This window comes from Lontra canadensis, unplaced genomic scaffold, assembly GCF_010015895.1.
Source record: "Lontra canadensis isolate GAN:19392208 unplaced genomic scaffold, GSC_riverotter_1.0 scaffold331, whole genome shotgun sequence".
NCBI lineage: Eukaryota > Metazoa > Chordata > Mammalia > Carnivora > Mustelidae > Lontra > Lontra canadensis.
The window spans coordinates 27,108-52,417 of NW_022631325.1; the positions used below are offsets into that span (position 1 = coordinate 27,108).

The 25,310-nt window shown below is 41.6% G+C and overlaps 1 protein-coding gene across 3 annotated transcripts in view; it reads left to right on the forward strand.

Annotated features, from left to right (window-relative positions):
* LOC116862794 (receptor-type tyrosine-protein phosphatase gamma) overlaps positions 1 to 25,310 on the forward strand; it is an 81,163-nt gene that overhangs the window by 26,703 nt on the left and 29,150 nt on the right. For all 3 annotated transcript variants that reach the window (XM_032850200.1, XM_032850201.1, XM_032850202.1), the window contains 5 exons: positions 10,873 to 10,964; positions 17,927 to 18,023; positions 22,779 to 22,861; positions 23,049 to 23,183; positions 24,179 to 24,313. In XM_032850200.1, the coding sequence (XP_032706091.1) occupies positions 10,873 to 10,964; positions 17,927 to 18,023; positions 22,779 to 22,861; positions 23,049 to 23,183; positions 24,179 to 24,313 (542 nt within the window). The remainder of the gene's footprint in view (positions 1 to 10,872; positions 10,965 to 17,926; positions 18,024 to 22,778; positions 22,862 to 23,048; positions 23,184 to 24,178; positions 24,314 to 25,310) is intronic.

Sequence of the window (25,310 nt, forward strand, 5' to 3'; positions counted from 1 at the left end):
AACAAACCTTCACTAGGTGCAGTTACGGTTGGGAAGTTAATTGGACCTTTGTGTGTCAGTATATGTGAAGTCATTGGGTATGGCTGGAATTGGCCATGTTTTCTCCAATCTGGTCACCTTCTCTCATGAAAGCTTGTCACACGGAAACAAGAGGGGTAGCAGAAAAGTCTCTGGGTGAGTTCTTACTGGATCACTTCATGGCTGCTAATCCATCCCCAGACAGATGGGGTAGGTTTTATGCTCCCCTTCATTCTTCTTCGCTGAGCCTTACCCTTGAGTCTTGGTGGAGGAAATCCCACTCCTGCTTTTGAAAGGCAAGGAAGCAGACAGGGATCCTCAGTCTTACACTTACACGGAATAAGTAGTTTTGTCCAAGCTGCAGGAGTCACGCACTAGCACGTGTGTGTAATCATTTTCCTCTCGAGACACCCAGAGTATGTGTTGGCCTCTGGAAAATGCCCGGGGCCTTCTCTTTCCTCTGCCCTGAGTCATCTGACAGATACAGCTGGTGGGTACCTGTGTAGTTGAAATATATTTTAAAAGGTTAGGTGGTGAGATACTTCTTGGGCTGTCTTTCCATTTTTCTTTTCTTTTCCCACTGGATGGGGAATCAGAAAACCTAGGATCTCACTCTGCCTCTGCTGTGAAAGCTTTGGTCACTGCCTTGACCTCTCTGAGCCTTAGTTTCCAGAATCTGTAAAGTAAACAGGATGCTTGATCTACCCACACTTGCGGCAGTGTTAAAACTCAGGTAAGGTGTTATGTGTAAAAGCATTTTGGAAACCATAACCCAGAAATGTCCGTTGTTGAAGCTTTCCTTCCCAAATCACAGTATGGTTCATCCCAGTAGCTGTGGAGAATGAGCATTTGCCTGGTACTCAGGTTAAGATTGTCCCAAACACTGAACCAAATTTAGTCAGTGTGGCCCACCACGCCTTGCTCTATGCCTTGGACTTGGGGATTTTCAGTTCACTAGAATCCTCAGAAACTGCCAATCCGTTGTGCCTGCCTTGCCACACCTCTGGATAGGTGTTTCCAGTGTTTTCTGCCTCATTTCCCATCTACCTGTTCAATCACCACTGTAAATACAGTAGTTCTCCCCACCCCACCCCCCTTTTTCCGTGAGGCATATGTTCCACCACCCCCAGTGGATTCCTGGAACTTCAGGTCTTATTAAACCCTGTGTATACTGTTTTCTCCTCTACATACATACTTGTGAGGAAGTTGAATTTATGTATCAGGCTCAGTAAGAGATTCATAATAATTAGAAATAAAAGAGAAGAATTATAACCATATATTGTAATAAAAGGTACGTGTGTCTCTCTCAGAATCTCATTGGACTGTCCTCACCATTCTTGTGATGGTGTGAGATGATAAAATGCCTATGGGACGAGACACGGTGAGGGGAATGACATAGGCATTGTGATGTAGCACTGGGCTCCTGTGGTCCTTCCGACCATACATGGGAGGAGGGGGAGGGTCGCCTGCGTCTGGACTACAGGTTCAGGTAACTAAAGCCCCAGATGAGGGGGTACTACTGTACCCACAACCCAAAGGCATTTCTGGAAATGTGAGTTTTTCCTAATTCCATACTCACTGGTAGTGTAAGTATATGGAGAAAAAACTGCTTCAGACTCTCCACTGACTGAGAAATCCGTGGTGTTCAGCTGTGCCTCACTGGACATGGTGCAGCCTCGAGGAGCTCTAAGCAGCTGTGGAAATGAAGGAGTTGGAATCCCATATGCAGTGTGAGGGTCAAGGACTAGAGAACCAAGATAAGGCCATTCTTCTTCTGTTTTCCCAGGTGGCACAGCCTTCACTGGGGGGAACATGCCAAGACAAATCAACTCATTTCACCCTTAACTGGGAAGAAGTTACTCTCCGTGACCTTTCTTTAAAGATTTTTCAGTTTTGGGGCGCCTGGGTGGCTCAGTTGGTTAAAGCCTCTGCCTTCAGCTCAGGTCATGGTCTCAGGGTCCTGGGATCGAGCCCCGTGTCGGGCTCTCTGCTCGGCAGGGAGCCTTCTTCCCCCTCTCTCTCCCTGCCTGCCTCTCTGCCTACTTGTGATCGCTGTCAAATAAATAAATAAAATCTTAAAAAAAAAAAAAAATTTTTTTTTTTTTCCAGTTTAATCCCATTCTCTCCCTTTTTCGGAAACAACTCCCCCACTGACCTGTATAATAGTCCCATTTGTAAAATATTTTGTCATTTATGATGCAGTCTAACCATCCAGTGTTCTCTTTATTCTTATGGTTTCTTCTGGTTATTAGCATCCTACTATGTCATGCAGAAGAAATTCAGTACAAGAAAAACACACTTTTTAACAATTCATGAGCTATTTTCACTCTGGTAAAGTTTTCAACCCTTTTCCTTAGTGGAGACCTCCTTGGGATTCTTCTGAATGATTTACCCTAGGAATTATCTCATTGTTCTTATTTCCAAAAATACGATATTTACAGACTTCATAGGGAGTATTTGTTCTACCTGCTAGACCTCCGTTATAATTTTTTTAAGATTTTTATTTATTTATGAGAGAGAGAGCAAGTGGGATCATGACCTGAGCCTGAGGCAGATGCTTAACCGACTGAGCCACCCAGGTGCCCAACCTCAGTTATTTCATCCTTTTTCAAAACCTAGTAACGGGACTACTGGGCCTGCGATTTAACAACTTTTATCACTTGAACTCCTTTCCTATAACTGATTGTTTAAAAAAAAAAAAAAAAGAGAGACTTCCAGACCACCGCTCTAGTGAACTGAACCATTATACCGGTTAAGAAAGTTACGGATGCAACAGGGCAAATTTGAGAATTCAGGCACCAAACTGTTACAAAACAGAGCTTCTGGGTCATCCCTGGACTATGCAATAAGCTCTGTTCTGAGAACTTCCTTTACATTTAAGCTTGTTTTTAGGAAACCTCATCCTACAATAGATACTGAGCGTTTACTGACGCCATGGATTATTTTCACTACAGTCAGTCCTACAGAGACAGGTGCAGGGGATAGCATCATCTAGAAGCCGCAGAAACTGAGGTTCGGAGACCCTATTAATTCACCCAAGCTGATGGGAAGGGTGGAACTAACATTGGAATTCCTCTGTGTGGCTTCAAAGCACAGACGCCTGGGAAATGGCTCTGCCACCCCTTGGCTGGCTCTTCCGAAGGTTCTGCTATCTCAAGCCTTCAAGCCCCTCATTTGGATATTGATTCATTAAACCAAGGCCTTTCAAATACATGTGAGCATCCCCTGTAGTTTTTCCCCCCCGAGTTCTTGATGACGATCTTCCACCAGCCCTGACCTTTTGCCTCTCGGCTGAATTCTCTTAAAAAGCCCTCTGAATAGTTTCATTATTCTTTTGTTGAAGTTTCCTCCTTACCAAAAACTCCTCTCTACCTCTGTTACCTAGTCCTTTTTGTTCTCTTACTTTCTAAGAAAAAGGCTCTCCACCCACCTATACTTTCCTTCCCTGTGCAAAAATAGGCACATTTCAATATGTGATTGAAATGACGTGGGGAGAAATTTATAAATACGTTGAAACTTTTGGGTGATTCTGCTGTGGTTGAACTGCAGAAACAGTTCTGGTCTTCAAATCCCAAAGCACAAGTGGAATCAGTAAGTTACGCTAACTTTTTCAAAAGTATTATAAAATAGGCAAATGATTAAAGAGAGCTTTGCTAATTGATCACTCGGCCTTTGGAGATAGCCATTCATAGGAATTCCTGAGGAATTCTGAGTTATTAATTTTCCTGAATTGAATGGAAATTCAGGAGTTTAGAATCTTCAGTGTGTTATCCTGATTTAACATAGCAAAGACGGTCTTGTCAGAATGAGGACATTTTTTTTCCTGATCTCACCTACACTTATGCAAAATGCGGAAGTGCTAGAGAATGTGAATGCGATGGCTAAGGCCGGTTAGCCACAGTAGAAAGAACTCTTCTTCGGATGCAAGAGTATTTATCCAACGTGAAAGAAATTAAAGAAGTGCTTTTGAAGTTAGGTTCCAGTCACCGTAGAAGTGACAGTTCTGTCATCAGGACCATTTGGAGTTACAGTGCCTGCTGCATATATGGGAACAGTGGTTAGTTGGTTGGTTAGTTTTCCAGATAAGTTGAACTCTGACTTGTGCATGAGAATGAAAGGGGCTTTGACTTTTAATATCTTTCACTAACAATTTTTCAGAATCCAAAGTTCCATGGTTATGCTTTCTCCACTGTTACCCGGGAAGGTAAAGCATAATTGAATGCAATAACTTAGTGGGTCAGTCCCCTCGTAGTGCGAAGTAGTACTTAATCTGTGACATTTTTAAGATACTGAAGTGGTAAAACAGTTCCTTTAAGATCCACATTATTCTTAACATCTACAAGTACTTTTTAAAAATTTAGACTTTTCGGGGCGCCTGAGCAGCTCAGTTAGTTAGGCGTCTGTCTTCACTTCAGTCGTGATCCCGTGGTCCTGGGATCAAGCCCACACCCGGCTCCCTGCTCATCAGGAAGCCCGCTTCTCCCTCTCCCACTTCCACTGCTTGTGTCCCCTCTCTCGTTGTGTCTCTCTCTGTCAAATGAAATCTTAAAAAAAAAAAAAAAAAAATCTAGACTTTTCGATCAGGAGATACCCATTTTAAAGGACAAACTTCAATAATACGTTCATTGCAGTTGCCGAAGTGTTACATACGTATGTCATTTATAGATTGGTTTCACTACATTATAGTATTCTTTCAGACTTTCACTATATTACAGTTTTTTAAAATCAAAACTTAGCTCATGCAGTTAACCTGATTAATGAGTATGTTGTATGGGTTTTTCCAAATGTGCATATTGTCAGGCGCAGATGTCCTCAGAAATGCTTTTTTGTGGAAATCAGAGGATCTAACTTGCTAATAAAAGCATTACAAAACAAAATGTTGCTGCTAACCAGTAGCTTGGAAATCCAGAAATGATTCATGCCTTTCCAGCAGTTAAAATACATCTTAATAATTTGAAGGTCACTGGCTTCAGCAGGGGGCCAGCATATAAAGGGGTTTTAAACATGCAGTTTAAAACCCTTGGGATTAAACCAACCTTGTTGGCATATTTTATTTATACAGAGATTATCTCCAAAGGAGATTCATTGGTCTTTTGACTATAATGAAACCTTTTCGTTATTGACTTCATTGTGTCATAAATGAAAAGAGATTTCTTTTTATGGCAGGAAATATAATGTTCCAATCTCCACAACACTCCTTGCATCCAAAGAGTCTGATTTAGACAAAACTCTGCTTGTCGTGCCCTAATGTGGAAACTAAAATCTCAATAATGTTCTTTAATTTCATGTTTGCTTTATCTTCCTAAGTGGACACAGAGGTGTTACCAAATGCAGAAAGAGGCCTGAACTTGGCCTCTGGGAGCTGAGAGGCAGCCAAGAAGGGACTGAGTTCCTGAAATCCGGATCTGTCCACTAGAGGGGTGGTAAAGAGCCCAGTTGTGGGATGTGGGGGAGCAAGGGGGTAAGGTCTGAGCAGGAGGGACTTGACCCAGGGACTGTGTTGAGGGTTATAGGATCCCCCTGCTGAGAGACAGAATTGGCATAGGGTTGCAGGAACTACTGGGTTAAATGAACTTCACAGAGATGGGTGGCAGAGTGGGTGGGTGACGGAAGGCCCTTTGGAATGGTAATGGTAATTATATATATGTACCCGCACTTGCTGGTATGGGTATTATCTTTAACAGATGTTAAGCCAGTCAATCCCAGCATTAAGCATCTTGGCATGAGGGTAAACACTTTAACACTTCATTTTACCTGGCGTCATCAACGTGATCAGAATACCAGTGTGAATTTTCCAGGTTGACTGAAACTTACAGTTAAAGCTAAAGTGTATCATTTCATTCCTATTAAATCAGGAAGTTTCTTTAAAAACCGTGATTGAGGGCGCCTGTGTGGCTCAGTTGGCTAAGTGTCTTCAGCTCAAGTCATGATCTCAGGGTCCTGGGATCGAACCCCACATCAGGCCTCTCTGCTCAATGCAGAGTCTGCTTCTCCCTTTCCCTGTGTGCGTGCTCTCTCTCTTTCTCAAATAAGTAATGCTTTTTTTTTTTTTTTTTAAGATTTATTATGGTTTTCTGCCCTCTCTAACCACATATATTCAAATTAAGCTCTAGAGAGAGGTCAAATAAGATAGAAGACACAAGGCTTTGGAGTCAGCCCGGCCCCACCAGCTGATAATGACAGTGGACCTTGGCCAAGCTCTTGGATCTCTTTTAGCCAGTTTCCCCATCTATAAAATGGGTAATCATAGCCCCAAATCATAGGGCCACACGGGTAAAGCAATTAGCACCCAACAATAAATCCTAGTTATCAAGCATTTACAGAATGCTAAGCACTCTTATAAGTACTTCAGTCATCTGTTGACTCTTTGTAACTCTCTGTGAAAAGTCATTATTAATCTCATTTTACAGATGAGGAAAGGCAATTACAGAGAGGTGAAGTCACACAACCAGGCCGTCTGGCTCTGGCTTCTCCACGTACACCATTGCCCCTAGGTGCCTGGCACAGAGGGTTCTTTCCACCATTGATAACAAAAATGACAGCTGGGGGGGTGGGGAATGACACCTAGACAGCTGAAGACGGGCCGAAGACGCGGCCACGGAGCTGTACAACGGGCTGAGCCCTCCGGGGCACCTCCTTGGGACTGATGTTCAAGAACAGCCTCAGCTGCTGAGTTTATTTGTTGTTTTTTCTTTTTTTCTTTCCAACGGCAAAAAAAAAAAACCCCAATAAAGTGAAGTTTTGCCCTGTCTATCTGTTATTCCTGAAAAGGAAGAGAAAGCAAAGTGAGCCTGTGTAGGAGGTTAGAACCCTAGACCAATATAGGGGGGATTTCCCTCTACCTGGCTCCAGATTGCAAGTACAACGGGACATAGCCGGATTCAGGAAACACCTTTTCTCTATTTTCAGTGTTTTCTATTGTATTTCTTGTATTGTATTTTATTTGTATTGTATTTCTGTGTTCTCTCCAGTGTTTTCTATTTCTCTATTTTCAGTGCATCATTCTTTATTTTGTACAGTGCTTTATTTAACGTTCATCCTCTTGAGCTCTTTTTTACCGTCATGGAATCTGTCACCATTGGTGCTTCCCAGTAGATGGGGACCCTCTGTGAATGCACCTCTTGGGGTGCGTACAAACCAAAGACTGATTTCAGACTCCATCAAAAGTGGTACATAAGGATGGTTGACTGAACTAAAAGGCCTCTTATAGGTGAGGTTTAATTCTAACCACTAAAGGCTGAAATCTTGGAGAAAGTGTAACTAATAATGTCAAATAACAATTTCACTCTGAAAGGTGCTGATTCTCAGTGGACTTACCCAAACATCTTATACCGGGATGATTTAAGGATAACAGCAGGACTCTGATTTGTGCCTAATTCAAATCTTTGATATCTGAAAATTCTATAACTAAAAATATTGGCACAAAAGGACACAGGAATGTTTTATCCAAGATACTCTGTTTAGTTAACCGAGATGCTCCGTTTCATTCCTTGTTCTTCCTGGAAGTTGTGCTTGGATAATGAAGACAAATTGGGTGTCCCAGTGTGGGGGGGCCCAGGCTTCGTGTTCAGTACACCGGGAGTCAGAAGCCAGCTCTGCTTGCCGAGTTATTGGTCACTTTGGACATGTTGCTTCCATTACCTTGTGTGTAATGTGAGGAGAACAGTGTCCCCTTCACCTAGTTCTGGTGATGCTAAATGTAGGGAAAGCTTTTACCACAGGTGATTCTCATTCTACTGCGTCTCTCCTGAGACCACTTCATTATATATCCTCTCCCTCTCCCATCCAACCTGTAGTTAGTGAAAACCTCTTCCTCTGATGCAAGCTCCTATTTTTTTCCTCCATCACCACTACGTTGATAGCATTTGTTCTCACCTGAGTCCTCCGATCCATCCTTTTCGTGACCGGTGGAATCTGCACCAAGTAATTCTTGCTCACTCCTGCTGCTATCCATTGCTTCTCCAACACAAATGTGCCCTGGGGCAGAGCCCACCTCCCTACGATCTGGCTGAGTCCTGGGTGCTGAGTAAATGCCTCATCTGGTAGTTTCCCATTCACTCTGACCCAGACCACAGCCATTCTCCCTTGACCTTGGGTGGCCAGCTTCCACCATAGTCCAGATTTCAGTTAATGTTTCTGAGCTTATTTTCTCAACTGTGAGATGAGTAGGGAAATAGTACTTATCCCCCAGGGTTATTGGGAGGATTGGAGTACATGCTAATCCATCTAAAGGGCATAGAAAGTGCCTGGCCCATGGTTAGTGGCTGCTAATGGTCTCTGTATGATAGAAAGATGATAACATCTTTCAGATGGATGTCCCCTAACACCACAGGGTCTTTCCAGACAAAAACTGAGAAGATCAGGTCCACAACACTGTCCTAATTGCTTGGCTGTCTGCTAGTTACGGTAATTTTATAATTAAATGGCTCATTTTGTGAGTAATTTAATAGAACTATGTAAGAGGATAACTATGAGGACTTCTAATTAGTCATAGCCTTATATTCATCTTCATATTGAGAAAAAAGATGTGTGACCCTTCAGCTTTATTTATCTTGATTGAAAGACTGTGCGTTAACTGGGTAGCCTGTGGCGGTCAGTACCGCGTGCATGTGTGTGCGCGTGCATGCGCACAAATGTGTGTGTCTGTCTGGTAGTTGTAAGATGTTACCGTGGTGCCTGGAAACCCAGAGGGGTGTGGTTAGACTTCCTTGGGTAAAGAAGCTAATTGGAGAGACTAGTGAGTCATGTATTTCCATGATTATCCTGCTGAGCTCTGCTGGGTTTTTCCTGCATCTAGGCAGGAGAATAGCAGGCAGACTGATTTCTGGACATGGATGGCATTACCTTGGATAGTAGACTTGAGTGCTTGGCAGGAAAAAATAAGTTGTTACCCTGAAAACAATTTTTAATGACCAGAGGTGGGCTTTGACCTTTAAAATGCCGTGTTTTTGACTTTTAGAGCAAAGTACCTCTGAAGCTGATAGGTGTTTGCTTATTCTGAACGAGAGTCGTGTGCACCATAAATTTATTAGAGTTTACAGTTTCTAAGTTAATCATGGGATAAATGCTGCCCTTGGCCTATTGCGCTGTAACAATGTCCCTCAGAAACAGTGTCATCTTTGGTTCTAAATGTGTTGGGAGGAAACGCCGCCGTCTATATACTAAAGTGATCGCAGGGCTAGGTTGTGTCCCATCTCTCTCCCACTCAGTTTGCCTATTGTCCAAAGAGGGGTTTCTTTGGGTTAAATCTTTTCAGGACTCCAATTTTGTACATATTAATCCTTCTCTCAACCTCAGATCGTTTCTTTGCCACTTGATCCATACTGTAGCATTTGCTTACTTCTAAACATTTTAGGCGAAGTTGATCAGATAATTTTGGAAATTTTTCTTGAACTGTGCATTCTGCTCAATATTCTGGGGAAACGTTTTGGCTCCGCTCGCTTTGTTAATGCTGGTTACATCATTATGGGAGCTATAGAATTCTTGGGCGTGCAAAATGATTGCATATTCATGAACCTCTCCAATCCTGAAATATTTGTAAATAACTTGGCAATTTTTTTTCATAAGGTGGCCTATTAAAATGATTAGGTCTTTAATTGTTCACACGGAAAGAATGGGTGCTCACGGAGCACCATCTATTTGATCAGTAACATTTTTGCGCTAAGCAGTGTGGATTATGAACATATAAGTCACCTTCCTTAAACAAAGTAGAAGAGATGCTATTTTCCGCTTAAGAATGATTCAAGTTTGAAAATGTCAATGGATGCAAAAAGCCACCCTAGAGCTTTGCTCTCTCAAAAGAAAGTAGAGAAGGAATGACATAGTCAATGTTAGCTGTCACCAGATGAAGAGAAATCAGATTGTCAGGCCTGGATCTATAACATTCTTGCCAAAGTAGGACCTCATTTACACATACAGATCTTCATACCCTTTGCTAAGAAAAGCATCTGTGGCAGTTTAGATGTTTGTGCGTTTGCCAAAGATCTTTCACTCTGAATAAAGTAAATGTCATGTCTGTTGTTTATCTCAAATTCAGCAGAGTATTTTTAAAGAAATATTTGCGGGGGAGGGTGGAGGGAAGGAGGTTGGGGAGCTCCGGTTAGTGGGGTGTGGCAGGTTTGTGGCCAGTCCTCCAATATCGGGTCAGATCCGGGGAAAATGCGCTCAAGACGGATACTTTGCGCTCATGAACTGCAAATGTCCTCTTGAAGTGACAACACAAAAAATTGGAATGGGGAGTCTTCCTGAATCTATACCTAGTCTGTCAATACCCAAAAAATCCAGTTAATTCAGTCAAACTGATTATTTGGCATCGCATAGACACAGCTGTCTTGAACTAAAATTTTGAACACTTAAACATAGATGGCATTGTACCCGAAGCCAGCTGGTACAATGGCATCTCTCTGTAATTGTGTATAAAGATTGCTGAGACTTCAGAGACCGGAAATGGAACTTCATCGCTCCAAATTCAAGCTGGACCCCACTGAAGAGCAATTTAAAAAAAAAAAAATCTTAGGCTGTGATAAAATTTCTTGACAAATAGGTACCCTTAGGAAGTTCAGACTTTCAGTTAAGAGTATGATGTGGTAATTTAATGATGTAAATTGCCTTGAATATTTAAAAAAAAAAAAAAAAAAAGAACGTATTTTACCTAGCTTCTAGGCATTCCAAATCCTAGTAAGACAGAAAAGTAAAATACATTCTGAGACTTCTTGAGGACATCTGCTTCGGGTGATACAATTCTGTCTACTCCTCACACAAATCAAATGTTTGTCTTTAATAATCCCTTATCAGTGTTACTTGTTCTATCAAAGTTTATTCTGTGTGACTCTGAAAATCATTTTATCCCCACAGATGACATGGAAGCCATTCCTGTCAAACAGTTTGTTAAACACATTGGTGAGCTCTATTCTAATAACCAGCATGGGTTCTCCGAGGATTTTGAGGTAGGTTTCAAAACTGAAAAGTAGTTTTCTAGAAACCTGACTTTTATTTTATATAGATTTTTATAAACTTGAAATGAATCCATTCGGGCATAACAAAAACAATACCAGAAAAAGTTGGGAGTTGGTTTTTTTCTTTTTTTTCTTCACCCTTCTCCTTCTGACAGGCATTCTTTTCCCCCAAAAAGACGAGGCGGGAGGGAGTTGGTTGCCCAGGTCCTACACGTGCGCTTCCAGAAAAGAACAGACTTAGTGGGAGAAATAAGGCAAGTCCCTAAGTTTTGTCTTCCTGGTAACCCTCGCTGGGACAGCAGCCCTCATGGCAAGGATAGGCCTCGTCTCCCTGGGCAGCAGCAGGTTTGCTGTCTGAGGAACGGGCAGCTGGCTCCCTAGGAGCAGTGCGCTTCCTTACCCCCGGACCCGTCGCCGCCCCCCCCCCCATGGCCCGGCTTCCTCGCTTTTAGAAATGGAGCCCACGTCCCTGACATCCCGGAGTTGGGGGAACGTGAAGGATGCCCGTCTTTGAGGGTGCCGGGTGACCTGTTCAGCCCCTGCAGAGGTGGATGGTGGCGGGCTTGGCGGTTATTAATCCGTGGAGGGAAGACGTGGGCGAAGACAGCCCTGCGATTTTAAGAACTGTCGTGCAGGAAACAAGGTAGAGCGCGGCACCACGGCCCTGCCAGCTCCGGGTTCCGTGCCAGTTCAGCAGTGACAGGGTGTCAATGAGGAGCTATTAAACAGACTGCCCTTTTCTTCACTGAGGCGCTTAACTAAGGCACATCTCTGGCAGCAAGAGTTCTGCCGAGGAGGCCAAGTTTTCATGGCAGCTCAGCTGTCTTCTAGCTTTGCGGGTGAGTCGGTTCCTTTCTCTCGCTCAGTCTTCCTTTAAAATGGATCCTTTAAAATGGAAGTGACATGACGGGGATGTTGCTAAACTGCCCACCTCTTTTCACAAACTGGGTTTCGGGGATTAAGTGATGTCATGGAAAGGCGGCACAATGAGGAATGAACACGGGACCGCAAGCCTCTGTCTCTGCAAATTCGGAGTCCCCAGAGGCCATCGTAAAGGCAATTGTATTGACAACCGGTTTTAAAGGAAGCTTTTTCCCTTGGTTTTTTGTTTGTTTTCCTGAGCAAAACCGAAGCCAAAGGTGGGAGAGCGAAAGGGACCTGCTGATGTGTTCGCCAAAGTCCCGTACATCATGGGACAGACACAAGCATGTCAAGTATTTAATGTGGCTGTTAGATGCTTACCAAAAAGGTGCCTATTCAAGTACAGAGAACATGGTTTAAAGTCAAACATTTTGTATTCATGAGGACAGCAAATGTGTGTGCTGTTGAAGTGATTTAGTTCAATTGACTGTTGGCTGGATGACTGAGCAAGAATATTGAGGCATTTAACAATGTTGATGGTATTCAGGACAAACATTTATCCTCTGGAGAACAGAATTTGATCAGGATGACCAAATGCAACTCCAGTTTCTCAATTATTTATGATTTGAGACCCCAGTGCTATTCATCACAGCTGGTTTTGACACCATTTAATTATTCAAAATAATCAGCTATACCTCTATAAACTCGATCTGACTTAAAATGGGCTTTGCTGCATCTAAACCAAGCCTGTTAACAAATTCTGGGCATCTGCACCCTATTACTGTCCTTAAAAAAAAAAAAAAAATACTGTGGCTAGAAGCTTTTGTCTCCTATATTGAACTTTATAGCTGAAGTCTGATTAGCTGTTAGTGAAGGGAGGGCGTGGAGGGCAGGGACAAGACAGGCCTTGTTCTACCTTGTCGTCCCACAGTTCCTCCTGGTCTGAAGGTGGAGAATCAGCGCTATTCAGAATGGAAGACTATCCTTTCTTCTGAAAAGAACAATAAGGCAGCAACATAAAGGGAGGCATGAGACAGAACAAGTCCTTCATAGACTGGCCTCTTCTCCTTGAGGGAGATTTTGAAATATTTGACGACAGTAGTGGTATCTGTTTTCGGCAGCTCTGCTGAAAAGGACAATGGGTAGCAGGCTACTTAAGAAATTATTAAGGCTCTTTTATAAACGAGATAGTAATAGGCTATAAAAGGAGGTCAGGAAAAGAGATTTTTGTGTGACTGAAAGAAAAACAAAACTGGGGCACCTGGGCAGCTCAGTCGGTGACGAGTGTGTGACTTTTGATCTTGGGGGTTGTAGGTTTGAGTCCCACAATGGGTATAGAGATCACTTAAAAATAAGTGAAAATCTTAAAAAAATAGAAAAACAAAACAGAACGTTCATCATAGCAGGAGAGTAGTTGAAGTCAACCCCAGATTTCCAGATCTGTTTAAGTGGAAGAACGGTGGCCAGCATTTCCTCAGCCCTGAACGTGGATTGTTTGATTTGTTCCTCAGAACTACCTCAGAACAGGGTGCTGTTCTATGGTGCCCGTTTTACAGAGGAGGAAACTTCCTCCATGGGAAAACTGAGGCTTCGGGTGGCTCAGTTTTAAAATGGCAGAAGTTAGGTGTTAAGCCCAGGCTCTCAGACTCAAGCCCCCGTGTGTGACCTCGAGGCCCTCCAGACTCTCATTAAAGTAGTGTCCTGTAGTGACCCAGATTCAGGAAGAGGGAAAAACCTGAGATGACCAGTGATTGTCTAAAACTGATCATGCAGCTGACAAGCCAGAGGTGGGGGGAGGGGGAGGGCAGGAGAGGAAATAAGGAAAAAAAATAAGGAGCCTCCCCACCCCACTAAAAATATTGGGAGCCCATTACATGATCTTTACAGCCTAGAGCCTTCCAGAGAGTTGAGAATCTGACTTACAAAAATCTTATACAACATCTGCATATAGGCCACAAGTTAGGCAAAGTTAGTCACATCACCTTATACTTAAAAAAAAAAAAAAAAAAAAAAGGAGAGAAAGGGAATTCAACTGACAGTCACCAAGTACCTGCTATTCTGTGGACACAATACAAAGTACAGAGTTGAATTTGAGACCTTGCCCTCGAGGACTTCAGTCTGGTCAGGGTGGAGACCAGAGTGGGCGAAGCAAAGTACACGCTAAATATGGATAGAAAGTTCCGGAGGAGGTCAAAAAAGAAGAATTTCTATTTGCCCCATCTTGTTTTAAAATCTTGGATGAAAGTGGGGAAAAAAAATGGTGAATAGCTGTCCTATTTTCAGAATTTTGCTGCTTGGAGAAGAATGAGAAAAACAATTCACTGGTAATTTTGAGTCTTTGTCTAGAGGTGAGGCAGCAAGCATTTTGTCCTTGTCAGATAAATGTTGGAGACTGTTAAGAGCTGGCAACATTATACCTCTAGCAGATTTTGCAGTCACTGGAAATAACATCAATCCTTGTCTCGGAATGGCGTTCGATGAATGTTCCCTTGGCTACCTGGGCTGACTTGAACCTCACTCTTCCCTGGCCTCCGCAGCCCTCGTGCAGGAGTTTCCAAACAGTGCTAGCACTACCTTTCGAAAGGAGAGAGCTCCGAGGCCATGTGGGTCGACAGAATTAACAGGCGGCAGTCAGGTGCATCACAAGTTGGAAGGCTGAGGGCAGAGACGAGGCCAGAGGTCCAGTACCCCTTGACGAGATCCTTTGGGGGAATCGCCTGGCTTATAATTAACTCTAGCTGAGCTAAATTTGGGCCAGCTGTTCATCTTAAATTAGGAGAACAAAGCTTTGTCCACCTGAGCCCATGCGCTCGAGGGATCAGTGGTCCCAATCACATTATGTGAGATCCAGTGTTCCAAGTTGCCGGTGACACATAATAGGATGTTGCCGGAAAGGGGGTGGGGGGCGGGTCGTGCTGCATGAGACTGCAGCCTGCAAGATGGCAGAAAGGGACTCAAGTCCTGTGACAAGACGCCAGTTAGGGTCTGAAATGTCTTAACATTTTTAAACCCTTTGCCTGAAGAAAACCATAGTTGCGGTTTTTATGAAAAGTGAAGAGAGAAACAGAGCCAAAATTCCTACAAATAGTGTGCAAAAAGTAATTGTATTTTATAGACCCACTGCAGGAAATCCTACGGTCTTTTCAGAGGGCACTGAGGTAAAACTGTCTGGGAGTGGGAAGGGAGCTGACGGAAGGTAGGATGGGACCTTGAAAGCCTGGCTAAGGAATCTGAGTTCCATCCAGAAGTTTCTGGAGTCAAAGCAGCAGCATTTGAAGACATGGGGCATGGCCGCGGTTCGTAGCCTAAGCAGAAACAGGAAGATGGCCTGTCCCAGGTAGCCAGCAAGGCCAGCTCTGTGTCAGCCACAAGGCAAACACCAGGCCATGGTGATCACCTAAAGAGATCACCTTCAGTAGCACACACTGAGAATGTTCTCAATACTCAGTCTAACACGTGATCAGTCACCTGGTCCCCAGAGTATGTTCTTCTCAACTTCCTTGGGGAAGCTGAGTAACCTAAAAGGTTTCCAGGTGTGTTTTCCATCATGCTTGCACATCGAGCCACAGAAGGGTGGGACAGTAGGTCTCCAGGGGCCTTTTCCATAGCTTCTCACCTCATTGACCCCAGGCAGCAGGCAACTTCCCCCACTCGCTCTCCCAGGAACTGTGACTCTATCAACTTGGCGGTGTTTTCGTTTAAGTTTTATTTTTACACCTCTTGTTTTCGCTTGGCTTTTTTTTTTGTGGTTTTGTGCCTGTCGATACTCATTCTGAGAACTCCAACTCTGTCATATGGACAGTAAAATACAAAGAAGCTTAAATCTTGAACTGTTGGTCAGACTGCCAGCTAGGTAACTTTGCTATCCACACTCCATCAGCCGGTGTCACTCCAGAGGGTTTTAACACCTATTAAAATCACATTAACGTTGAAATGCCAGTTTCTGATGGAGAAAAGCCACTCCAGGATCAGATGATCTTCTCAGCATCTAAATGAGCCAAACAGTTCTGCAAGAAATTACAGATGACGTTATTATCCACAAGACAAAATCAGGAGGCCATAGGCAAACCCCTCGGGTTCTCGTAAAATCAGATTTAACATTATTTATGACTATTCTTTGTTTTCTGTCATTCACATAATTGGAAAAGTGAAATAGAGGCCACGGATCAGATCCAGGGTCTTAGATAACGAAGAGTTTGATTGGCCGTATTGAATGACTGCCCTAAACAGTGCAGACAGCTGCTCCCGAGCAGTCCTGGTCAATTGCATTATATTAGAATAAAGGCCCGAGCTCAGTCCATAGCTAGGGTGGTCAGATCCAGACAATGGGGAAAAAAATCAATAAACCAAGTGAATCTCAAACCAGAGGACGAAAAGCTATCATCTCTTAACACAAGATGCTTTAGCAACCCAGCCCATGCCAAAAGCCTGACCTTCAAAACCCAGAAACAAAAGGATGTCATCAATTTTGGGAATTTATGTATAGATTGAATTAATGTCTTCCAGAAAACAAATCTATTTTCAAAAGTTCTCTGCCCCCTGAAACTACTGAAGAGAGTATGCCTCAGGCGTTCAAGGCGATTCTAAAAGGCCAGTACCCCCCAAGTACTTTGAGTAGAGGTAGCATTGCTTACGTTTTGGAGAGGTCAAGGTATCAGACTCCTCACTTTCTGTCTACCCTTTATCTCAGTCTAGAAAAAAAAGAACCAAAGGCAGCCTGAGGCCCCTTTAAACCAACATTTGTGAAACCACAGTCCTAAACCATTTTAGAAGAGAAAAGAGCAGAGCTTATCACATTTAGGAAACGTAACGAAAGAGTAAGAATTGTTGTGAAACACACATTTTCCCCAAGAGTTGTGTTGAATTAATACCTGTGAACTTTTTTTTTTTTTTTTTAATAACTGGGAAGGTCTGCAACTCTGAAAAATTGACCATACTGCTTCCAAGAATCAGGAGTTCATGAGTGTGTTCTCTTTGCATGGGTAGTGACCCTTTGTTTTTAGACTTTAGATTATTTGATGACAGGGAGTTCGTTCCTCCGTGGAGAGAAGAGAGGGACCCCTCACTGGGAAGTGCTTTGTGAATATAAAAGACCGCCAGTTCCTTGTTTTCATTATGCCTGATGGAAATGCTGTGGAAGACATCCATACTTGCTGTGCATCTCCTTTGTGGAGGGGGAAAAAAAGTCTGCATGCACCTAAACTCTGTTACATCTGTTACGTGTAAAATATTTCTCCTGATGATTTTCTGTCGCTTGCTCCTGCTCTTCGTAGCAGCTGTGTACTGCTGATGACTTCCCTTGTCGGTTAACGCTGGTACTTGGGTTTGAACAAGACACTGTCGAAAAATTGGACTTCACAGCAACCTTGTATTACGCTAATGGGTGATGTTTACAGTCGTGGCAAAGGTCAGCTGAAGAGTTGCCAACTAAAGAAGGAGAATTTAAATGAAACTGGAGTTCACAAGTAACTCACCAAATCTGTATATATTTGAGCCACACAGGCCAGGTCACTGGGCTAATACAGTAGCGTCACTTCAGGACAGAGGGTAATCCATTTGAGCTCTGATAGTTATAAAAGGAGGTATAAGGTCTACACTCATACTGCAGATGCTGGTGGAGATTGTACTGCTGCCTGCAAAATTCTTGTTCATCCTTGAAGACTCAGGAATGATCTGCCTAAAGCCTTCCTCTGTGCTCCCACCCTCGTTTCTTGAGGCCTCCTTTCTATTAATCACATTGGACTGTCATTATCTTGTGGCAGGTTTTCCTACCCCATCAGGCTATGACATAGTCAAAGAGAGATAGGATGTTTTGTAATCCCCATGCCTAGGTCACAATCTGCAATGAAGTAGATGATTGATGAATTAGTAAAAAAGGAAATCCTTTTATCTTCTTCACATCTTTTATACATTTGTTATGAATATGTCAGTTATTTCTGAAGTTGAGTGTGGGGAAGTAATGGTGGCCACAGCTAGGGAATGAGTAAATATTCATGTTTTTGGATCTATAGTTCCTTTCTTCCTACAACCTTGTGAGACACTGAAAGTGTGTCTAAAATCTTTGAAATTTTGATGTTTTTTTTTTTCACCAGGAAGTCCAGCGCTGTACGGCTGATATGAACATCACTGCAGAACATTCCAATCATCCAGATAACAAGCACAAAAACAGATACATCAACATTTTAGCATGTAAGTAATAAACTTTAAACTATCTTCAACTGTGAGGAAATTAAATCTTCATGCTGGGGATAAGCCGAAAGCCAAGCAGTCAGCATCAGGAATGCCAAGAATGATCTACACTCGACAGTTAACCTCTCATTAGCCCATCTTCAACAGGGGACAGGAAGAAGTGGGGACATTTACAGCCCCCTGAGTCTTTCCTTAAGCTGTCGGATCTCCGCTTAAGAATGAGGTGATTGAAAGAAACATTCTGAGCTTCATGGTTCTCTCATGAAGTGATTTCATACCAGATGTTGGGAACCAAAGTCTGAATGTCCTGTGGCTCTCTAGACATTGTTTTTAGGTGGGGAGAGCCAAGTTTTCAAATAAAATAAGGACTGCTGAAAATGGAATCAATAAGCTGAATTTCTGAGACCAGGTACTATGCCTCCAGTGGTCTGTACCTTAAGGGATGGAACCACCAGTCCTTGGGGCCCATGCATTTCATCCTTCCTGCCATATTTTGTGGTTAGGGATGCAAATAGATAAGCATTCTTCTTACAGGTCCTTACGGGAATACCCTAGGAAACAGGCTACTTCTCTGGCTACCATACTACTTCTCATAGACATTAAGGTTTTGGGTCACTGGGTGATATTAGATGCCTTGACACTAAAGGCAGGAGCACACGTGTTTATGGTTAACAAACACTGTGGTAAGGAACACATTCCATAGGATTTTATAGTGCATTAAATTGAACCATTTAAATTTGAACACTACTATAGATAAAGCTTTTTATAATGCTTTACTGAGTTAAAAAATCACATACCATATGAAATTCACCCATTTAAAGTTAATTTATATTTATATGGGGATTTAAATATAAACTGAATTTCAGTGGTTTTTAGTATATTCACAGTTGTACGACCATCACGACTATCTAATTTTAGAACCTCTTCAGCACCCCAACAAGAAACCCCATACCCATTAGTAGTCATTCCCAATACCTCCTTTTCCCTGACCCCTAGAAGCCACTTACCTACTTTCTATTTCTATATATTTGCCAATTCTGGACATTTCATATAAATGGAATCATAGAATCTGTGGCCTTTTTTGTCTGGGTCTGTTCCAGTTAGCCGGGTGTTTTCAGAATTCATCCGTGTTGTCGCTTAGATTGGTACTTTGTTCCTTTTTATGGCTGAAAAATACTCCACGATGTGTATATGCCACATTGCGTTTATTCATTCATCATTTGATGGACATTTGGGTTGTTTCTACTTTTTGGCTATTATGAATAATGCTGCTATGAACATTTGTGCAGACATATATTTTCAATTCTCTTGGATATGTACTTAGGAGTAGACTAGCTAGGTCATATGGTAACTCTATGTTTAACATTTTGAAGATCTGCCATACTGTTTTCTAAAGTGCCTGTACCATTTTACATTGCCCCCAGCAATACGAGAGTCCCAGTGTCCATATTCTCATCAACACTTGTTACTTTTACATATCTGTATCTATAGATATATCTATACATCTATATCTATAGATACATAAATAACTATGCTAACAGGTGTGAGGTGGTATCTCACTGTCATTTTAATTTGCATTTCCCTAATGATTAGTAATGTTGAGTACCTTTTCATGTATTTATTGGCTGTTTGTAGATCATCTTTGGGGAAATATCTATTCAAATTCTTTGCCCTTTGTCTTTTTGTTGCTGAGTTGTAGGAGTTCTGTATACATTCTAGATATGAATGCAAATCTATATAGATAGATAAATAGTTGGCAAATATTTTCTTCCATTCCGTGCATGGTCCTTTCACTTTCTTGATAGTGTCCTTAGAAGCACAAATTATTTTAATTTGGGTGAAACTTAATTTTTCTTTTGTTGCCTGTGCTTTTGGTGTTATATCCAAGAAACCACTGCCTAGTCCAAAATCATCAAGATTTCACATTAGTTTTTGTCAGAGTTTTATGGTTTTAGCTCTTACATTTAGGTCTTTTATCCAAATAACTCTTATGTATATGAGGTAGGGTCCAAGTTTATTCTTTTGCTGTTGATAGCCAGTTGTCCTAGCACTATTTGTAGAAAAGACTCTTCTTTCGGCCACTGAATCGTCTTAGTGCCCTTATTGAAATTCAACTGTCTATAAATGTAAGAGTTTACTTCTAGACTCTTAGTTCTCTTCCACTGATCTACATGTCTATCCGTAGGCCAGTACCACTTCGTCTTGATCACAGACTATAGCTTTGTAGTATATTTTGAACTCGGAAACTGTGACTGCTCCATGTTTGTTCTTCTTTTTCAAGATTTTTTTGGTTATTCTGGTCCTTTGTGTTTCCGTATCAGTTTTAGGATCAACTTTTCTATTACTGCAAAAGATGTAGCTGGGATTTTGATAGGCATTGCATTGAATCTGTGGATTAATTTTTACAGTACTGTTTTCCATCCATGAAGATGGGATGTCTTTCCATTTATTGAGGTCATCTTTTGTTTCTTTCAATGATGTCTTATATAGTTTGCATTGTGTTATACTTTTTATTGAACTTAAGTATTCTTTTTGACACTATGGTCACTGGAATTATTTACTTAATTTTGAGATCTTTCATTGTGTATAGAAATACAGTTGCTGTTGTTTAACATTAATCACATATCCTACAATCTTGGCTGAACTCATTTATTCTAGTAGTGATTTTTTGTGGATTCCTTGGAAATTTTATATGTAAGATAATGTCATCTACTAATAGAGTTTTACTTCTTACTCTACATAAAGTCTTAAAAGAACCACAAGTCATTTTGGAATAAGAGTAATCGTTCCACTTATGTGAGAGAATGAGGAGGTAACAAAGAGAACAAGAAAGAGTCAAACCTTGCTTTTCTTTCCAGCCTTTGAATGGATGGAATCTGACTGTATTTGTTGGCCAACCTAGGCTCAGCTTGCTTAGATTATGATTTGTCCGTCTATATACCTCATTTCTAACCATGTATGTCAGGCAGGGATACATACACATGTGTGCCTTGAGTATATCCACACATACCATTCTTTCCACCATGGCAGTCCTTACTTCTGATAAACATGTGGCAAAATGGAGGAAATCAAAGCAGTGCCTGCGTGATACACCCAAGGGTCATGGTATTGCCTGGAAAGTGTACCATCTGTGGTTTGATATGGTCGTATTCTCACCAGTTCATTTATGGTTTCACTTTCACAAATTCAGATTAGATGCAGTTTTCTTTTCCTAAGTTCAGAAAGTTGGACTCTGGTGTTCATGATGCCTGGTCAGATCCTGGACACATCACCTGTCATCTTGGTCTACCCCTATATTAAGGGCTTAGTATAGCAGAAGCCGGGATGGAAGTGTCATGAAACAACTTACTGTGCAAGAAACAAAATGTGTGAAAAGCCTTCTCTCAGAGCCATTACACCTTTCCAAGTATATGTGGGTGATACCGAACCACCTCCTGTATTGACCTATTTAGAGAGCTTATTCTCTTTTAGATTAAATATGAATTTTGCAACTTGAGGAACATGTATTCTTATTTGTCAGTCTGAAAAATAATATGCAATATAGTGCTACTGAGCTAAGGCACAGTGGTTTGTATTCAGATAATTTGGGGGGTAAATTGTCATTTGGAGCCTATTTCTGGTAGGCAGCCCTTCTGCATGACAAGTGTAGTCTGAGCGTTTGTCAGAACAACAAATGCAATTCACAGTCACAAGAATGAAGAGGGCTTTCAAAAAGTGCCTGATAGATAGTCTGAGGTTATTAATGTCTAGGCTAAACCACTCATTGGACTACTTCTTGAACTGGACTTTTATAATTATAACCAGAAATGTTAATTTACTTTTGCCCATTCTGTTCCTAGCTAGAGAAAATGAAATTATGACCTTGACTTCTTATTTTATTTGCTCTCCTAAAAATTCAAGCTCACTTTGCTGGGCAACAAGAGGCATATATCCCACTCCCCACTTTTATGTTCATAAGCTGAGGTTAAGAGGATCTTAAATTCTGATCATTGGCCAGATTGCTGCAATGAGATTACTCTCAGGACAGCTCTGGTTTCCTCAATTACTTAGGTTCTATTGGGGTAGGGGGGAATCTAACTAGATTTTTAGCAAAGGAGTCTCCTGAAAATAGATGCTCAACAAATAGATTTTGTTTTGGACTTAATATCACAATCACTTTTGCACATATGTGTTAAAAGAAAAGGGATATGGCCATGGGCAATCAAAGGCTTTGGTTCTAAAATCCAGGACAAGGATACTTTGGAGGGTTGAAACTTGAAATCATTTTACCTGAACTAACAAGGACTTCGGTTTGCCTTTCCTTTTTTTTTTTTTTTTTTTAAGATTTTACTTATTTGATAGAGAGAGACACAGCAAGAGAGGGAACACAAGCAGGGGGAGTGGGAGAGGGAGAAGCAGTCTTCCCGCCGAGCAGGGAGCCCAATGTGGGGCTCGATCCCAGGACTCTGGGATCATGACCGGAGCAGAAGGCAGACGATGAACAACTGAGCCACCCAGGTGCCCCCCGCCCCCCAGTTTGCATTTCTTGGGCACTCACAGGTCAGAACATGATGGAGAAATGCCCCTGTGTTTTTAAGATGGGTTTCAATGCTGTATCTTTAAATTTTTAGCTGTTGCTCTGCCAAAAGTTTTCTTGGGGCGCTCTAAGAGACGCCACATTGCCTATTTGCCTTGTTTTCTGCTTTAGAATGCTGGTAGTTTGTGAATTACACATGTTGTTTTTGCTTTTTTTTTTTTTTTCTTTATCCTCTATAGATGATCACAGTAGGGTGAAGTTAAGACCTTTACCAGGAAAAGACTCTAAGCACAGCGACTACATTAATGCAAACTATGTCGATGTAAGTCAGAAATGTTTTATAAACCTGTTTCTCATAATTGAAGAGTGCCACAGAGACTGTTGAATGTGTTTTAATACTGCACAGAGCTTTTCCTAAAACCACAGCCTATTCAATATGGAAGGCACTGAATTATTAACTGGTCTGTGATACTGCTTTCATCTTACTTTGTGTTGTGTCATCTTTGAAGGGTTACAACAAAGCGAAAGCCTATATCGCCACCCAGGGACCTTTAAAGTCTACATTTGAAGATTTCTGGAGGATGATTTGGGAACAAAACACTGGAATCATTATCATGATTACAAACCTTGTGGAAAAAGGAAGGGTAAGAACCTCTTGGTTTAATGTCTTAATCATGTGCCTTCATTCAAAACCTCCTTATGGAGCCCCTGCTGTAAGGCAGGAACTTGACCGGGTATAAAGAGTTAAGGAGATGAAAAGCATCTTCTCTTGCCCCTACCTTGCTTGTGGTCTGGTGAGAAAGAGCTGAATGCTTACAAGAGGGAATTAAACATGGCAGGAGGGATGCACAGAGTATTAGAATGGGGATGCTGTAAAAGATGGATACATCCTCTAGAACTGAGAGTTCATAAAGGAGCTAGTATGTGAGGTGAGCTGTGAACAATGAGGGAGGAGGAGTTAGAGAAGGACCTTCTAAGAGATACGACAGAAAGCACAACAAACAGGGAAGTTCGAAGACACACAGTACAGTGGGAGAACTACTGAGAGTTTGGAGGAGGGTGAGGGGAAACCCTGTTGAAACACTTGACCATCATTAAGAGAACCTTTTTATAAGATGGTTAATATTTTAGAGTTAGTAGATTAAGAGTTTACATGGTGCTGATTTAGGCTGGAATAAAGGCTAAGCCTCAAATTCTGTTACTCAGGATTGCTACTTCTTCACCTTGACTGTGGAGTCCCTATTTCACCTTTGGTGACCCAATTGGTAAAATGAAGATTTTCACTGTTACAAGACTCTCTTGCAACTCTGAAGGCAGCCCAGTGTCCTAACATAGCCAGCTGTATTTCTTATAGGCCAAGCACAGGTTTCTTTCTGAGGCCCTCTTTAAAGTACACTGTCTGTTAAAAGATGTTCATGAATATATGAGACCCATTTCACAAATGATCTCACCCAAAGTTGTCCCAAGGTTAAACTCTTCAGAGGTATGTCTACCTCTAAGCCACGGGGCCCGTATGTTCCTTTTTCGGGTCAACTACAGGGTGATATTACCTGTTTTCAAGACACTGGAGATCACATTACCGACAGTACAAATGCGGCATCAATTACAGTTGGAACTGACAACTTTTTCCTTTTTGCAGCGAAAATGTGATCAGTATTGGCCAACAGAGAATAGTGAGGAGTATGGAAACATTATTGTCACACTGAAGAGCACAAAAGTACATGCCTGCTACACTGTTCGTCGTTTTTCAGTCAGAAATACAAAAGTGAAAAAGGTATTGAAGGAATATGGGTGGGCTGCCAGGGCATCGCTCTTGAAACTTGTATGAAAATTACTGTACAACCAAGGCCAATTCTCAGAACCAACTTGGCTTTAAAAAAGTATTTTTAAAAAAACATTTTTTCACAACTCCTTTGATTGACATCAATGTATGCTGTGAAAGATACTGGCAGAGCACATAATAGAATTTAACTGGCCTGATTAAATTCTTTAATCTCCTCTTGAGAGCTTCATTTAAAAAAAAAAAAAAAATGAACTTCTAGGTCTCAGTGACCAGCAACTAGAGCAGCATCTGTTTGTGGATTTAGCTTTTCAGTAGCAACCTTCTGAGAGTTTTCAAGCATTATTTTCCCAAACTGTGTTCCAAGGAATGCTTACCCTGCAAGATGCTTGCAAAAAGGAAACGGTGCTATTTAATAAATGTGGAGAATGAATGCTACATACTATGCATTCCCCTTTAGAAATATGTACAATGCACACAAGTGGCCAGAGTGCTAGTTAAGAAACCTCTTTAACTTTTTTTTGCCTAGTATTTCCTAAGGCAACTCAGCATAACACTTCCCAATATAACTGTTAACATCCAAGTTCCACACTTTGTGGAAAATGCTGCTTTCAAGTTATCTCAATTTCTTTTGTTCAAAATCTGCTGTTCCATCAAGGTTCATGGACCGTGACCCCATTGCTAGGAACTCTAGGTGGATGTTCATTAAGGAAATGTAAAGTAATTGCTGTAGAAAGACTTAGGAATGGCACATGTATGTAGCAATGGGTGTGATTTTTTTTTTTTTTTTAAAGTCTTGGCCATCTTGGAGAATGTGCTCAAACTACAGCCCCCGGCCCCAGAAGAATTCACATTTATTCAAATTTTTATATATAATTTCATTGGCTCCAAAATCCATCTGTGATCCAAGGTTAACAGTCTTTTTCTATGTTTAGTTTTTTTTTTTCCTAGAATGGCAGAAGTATATAAAAGTCAAGTAGCACTATATTTA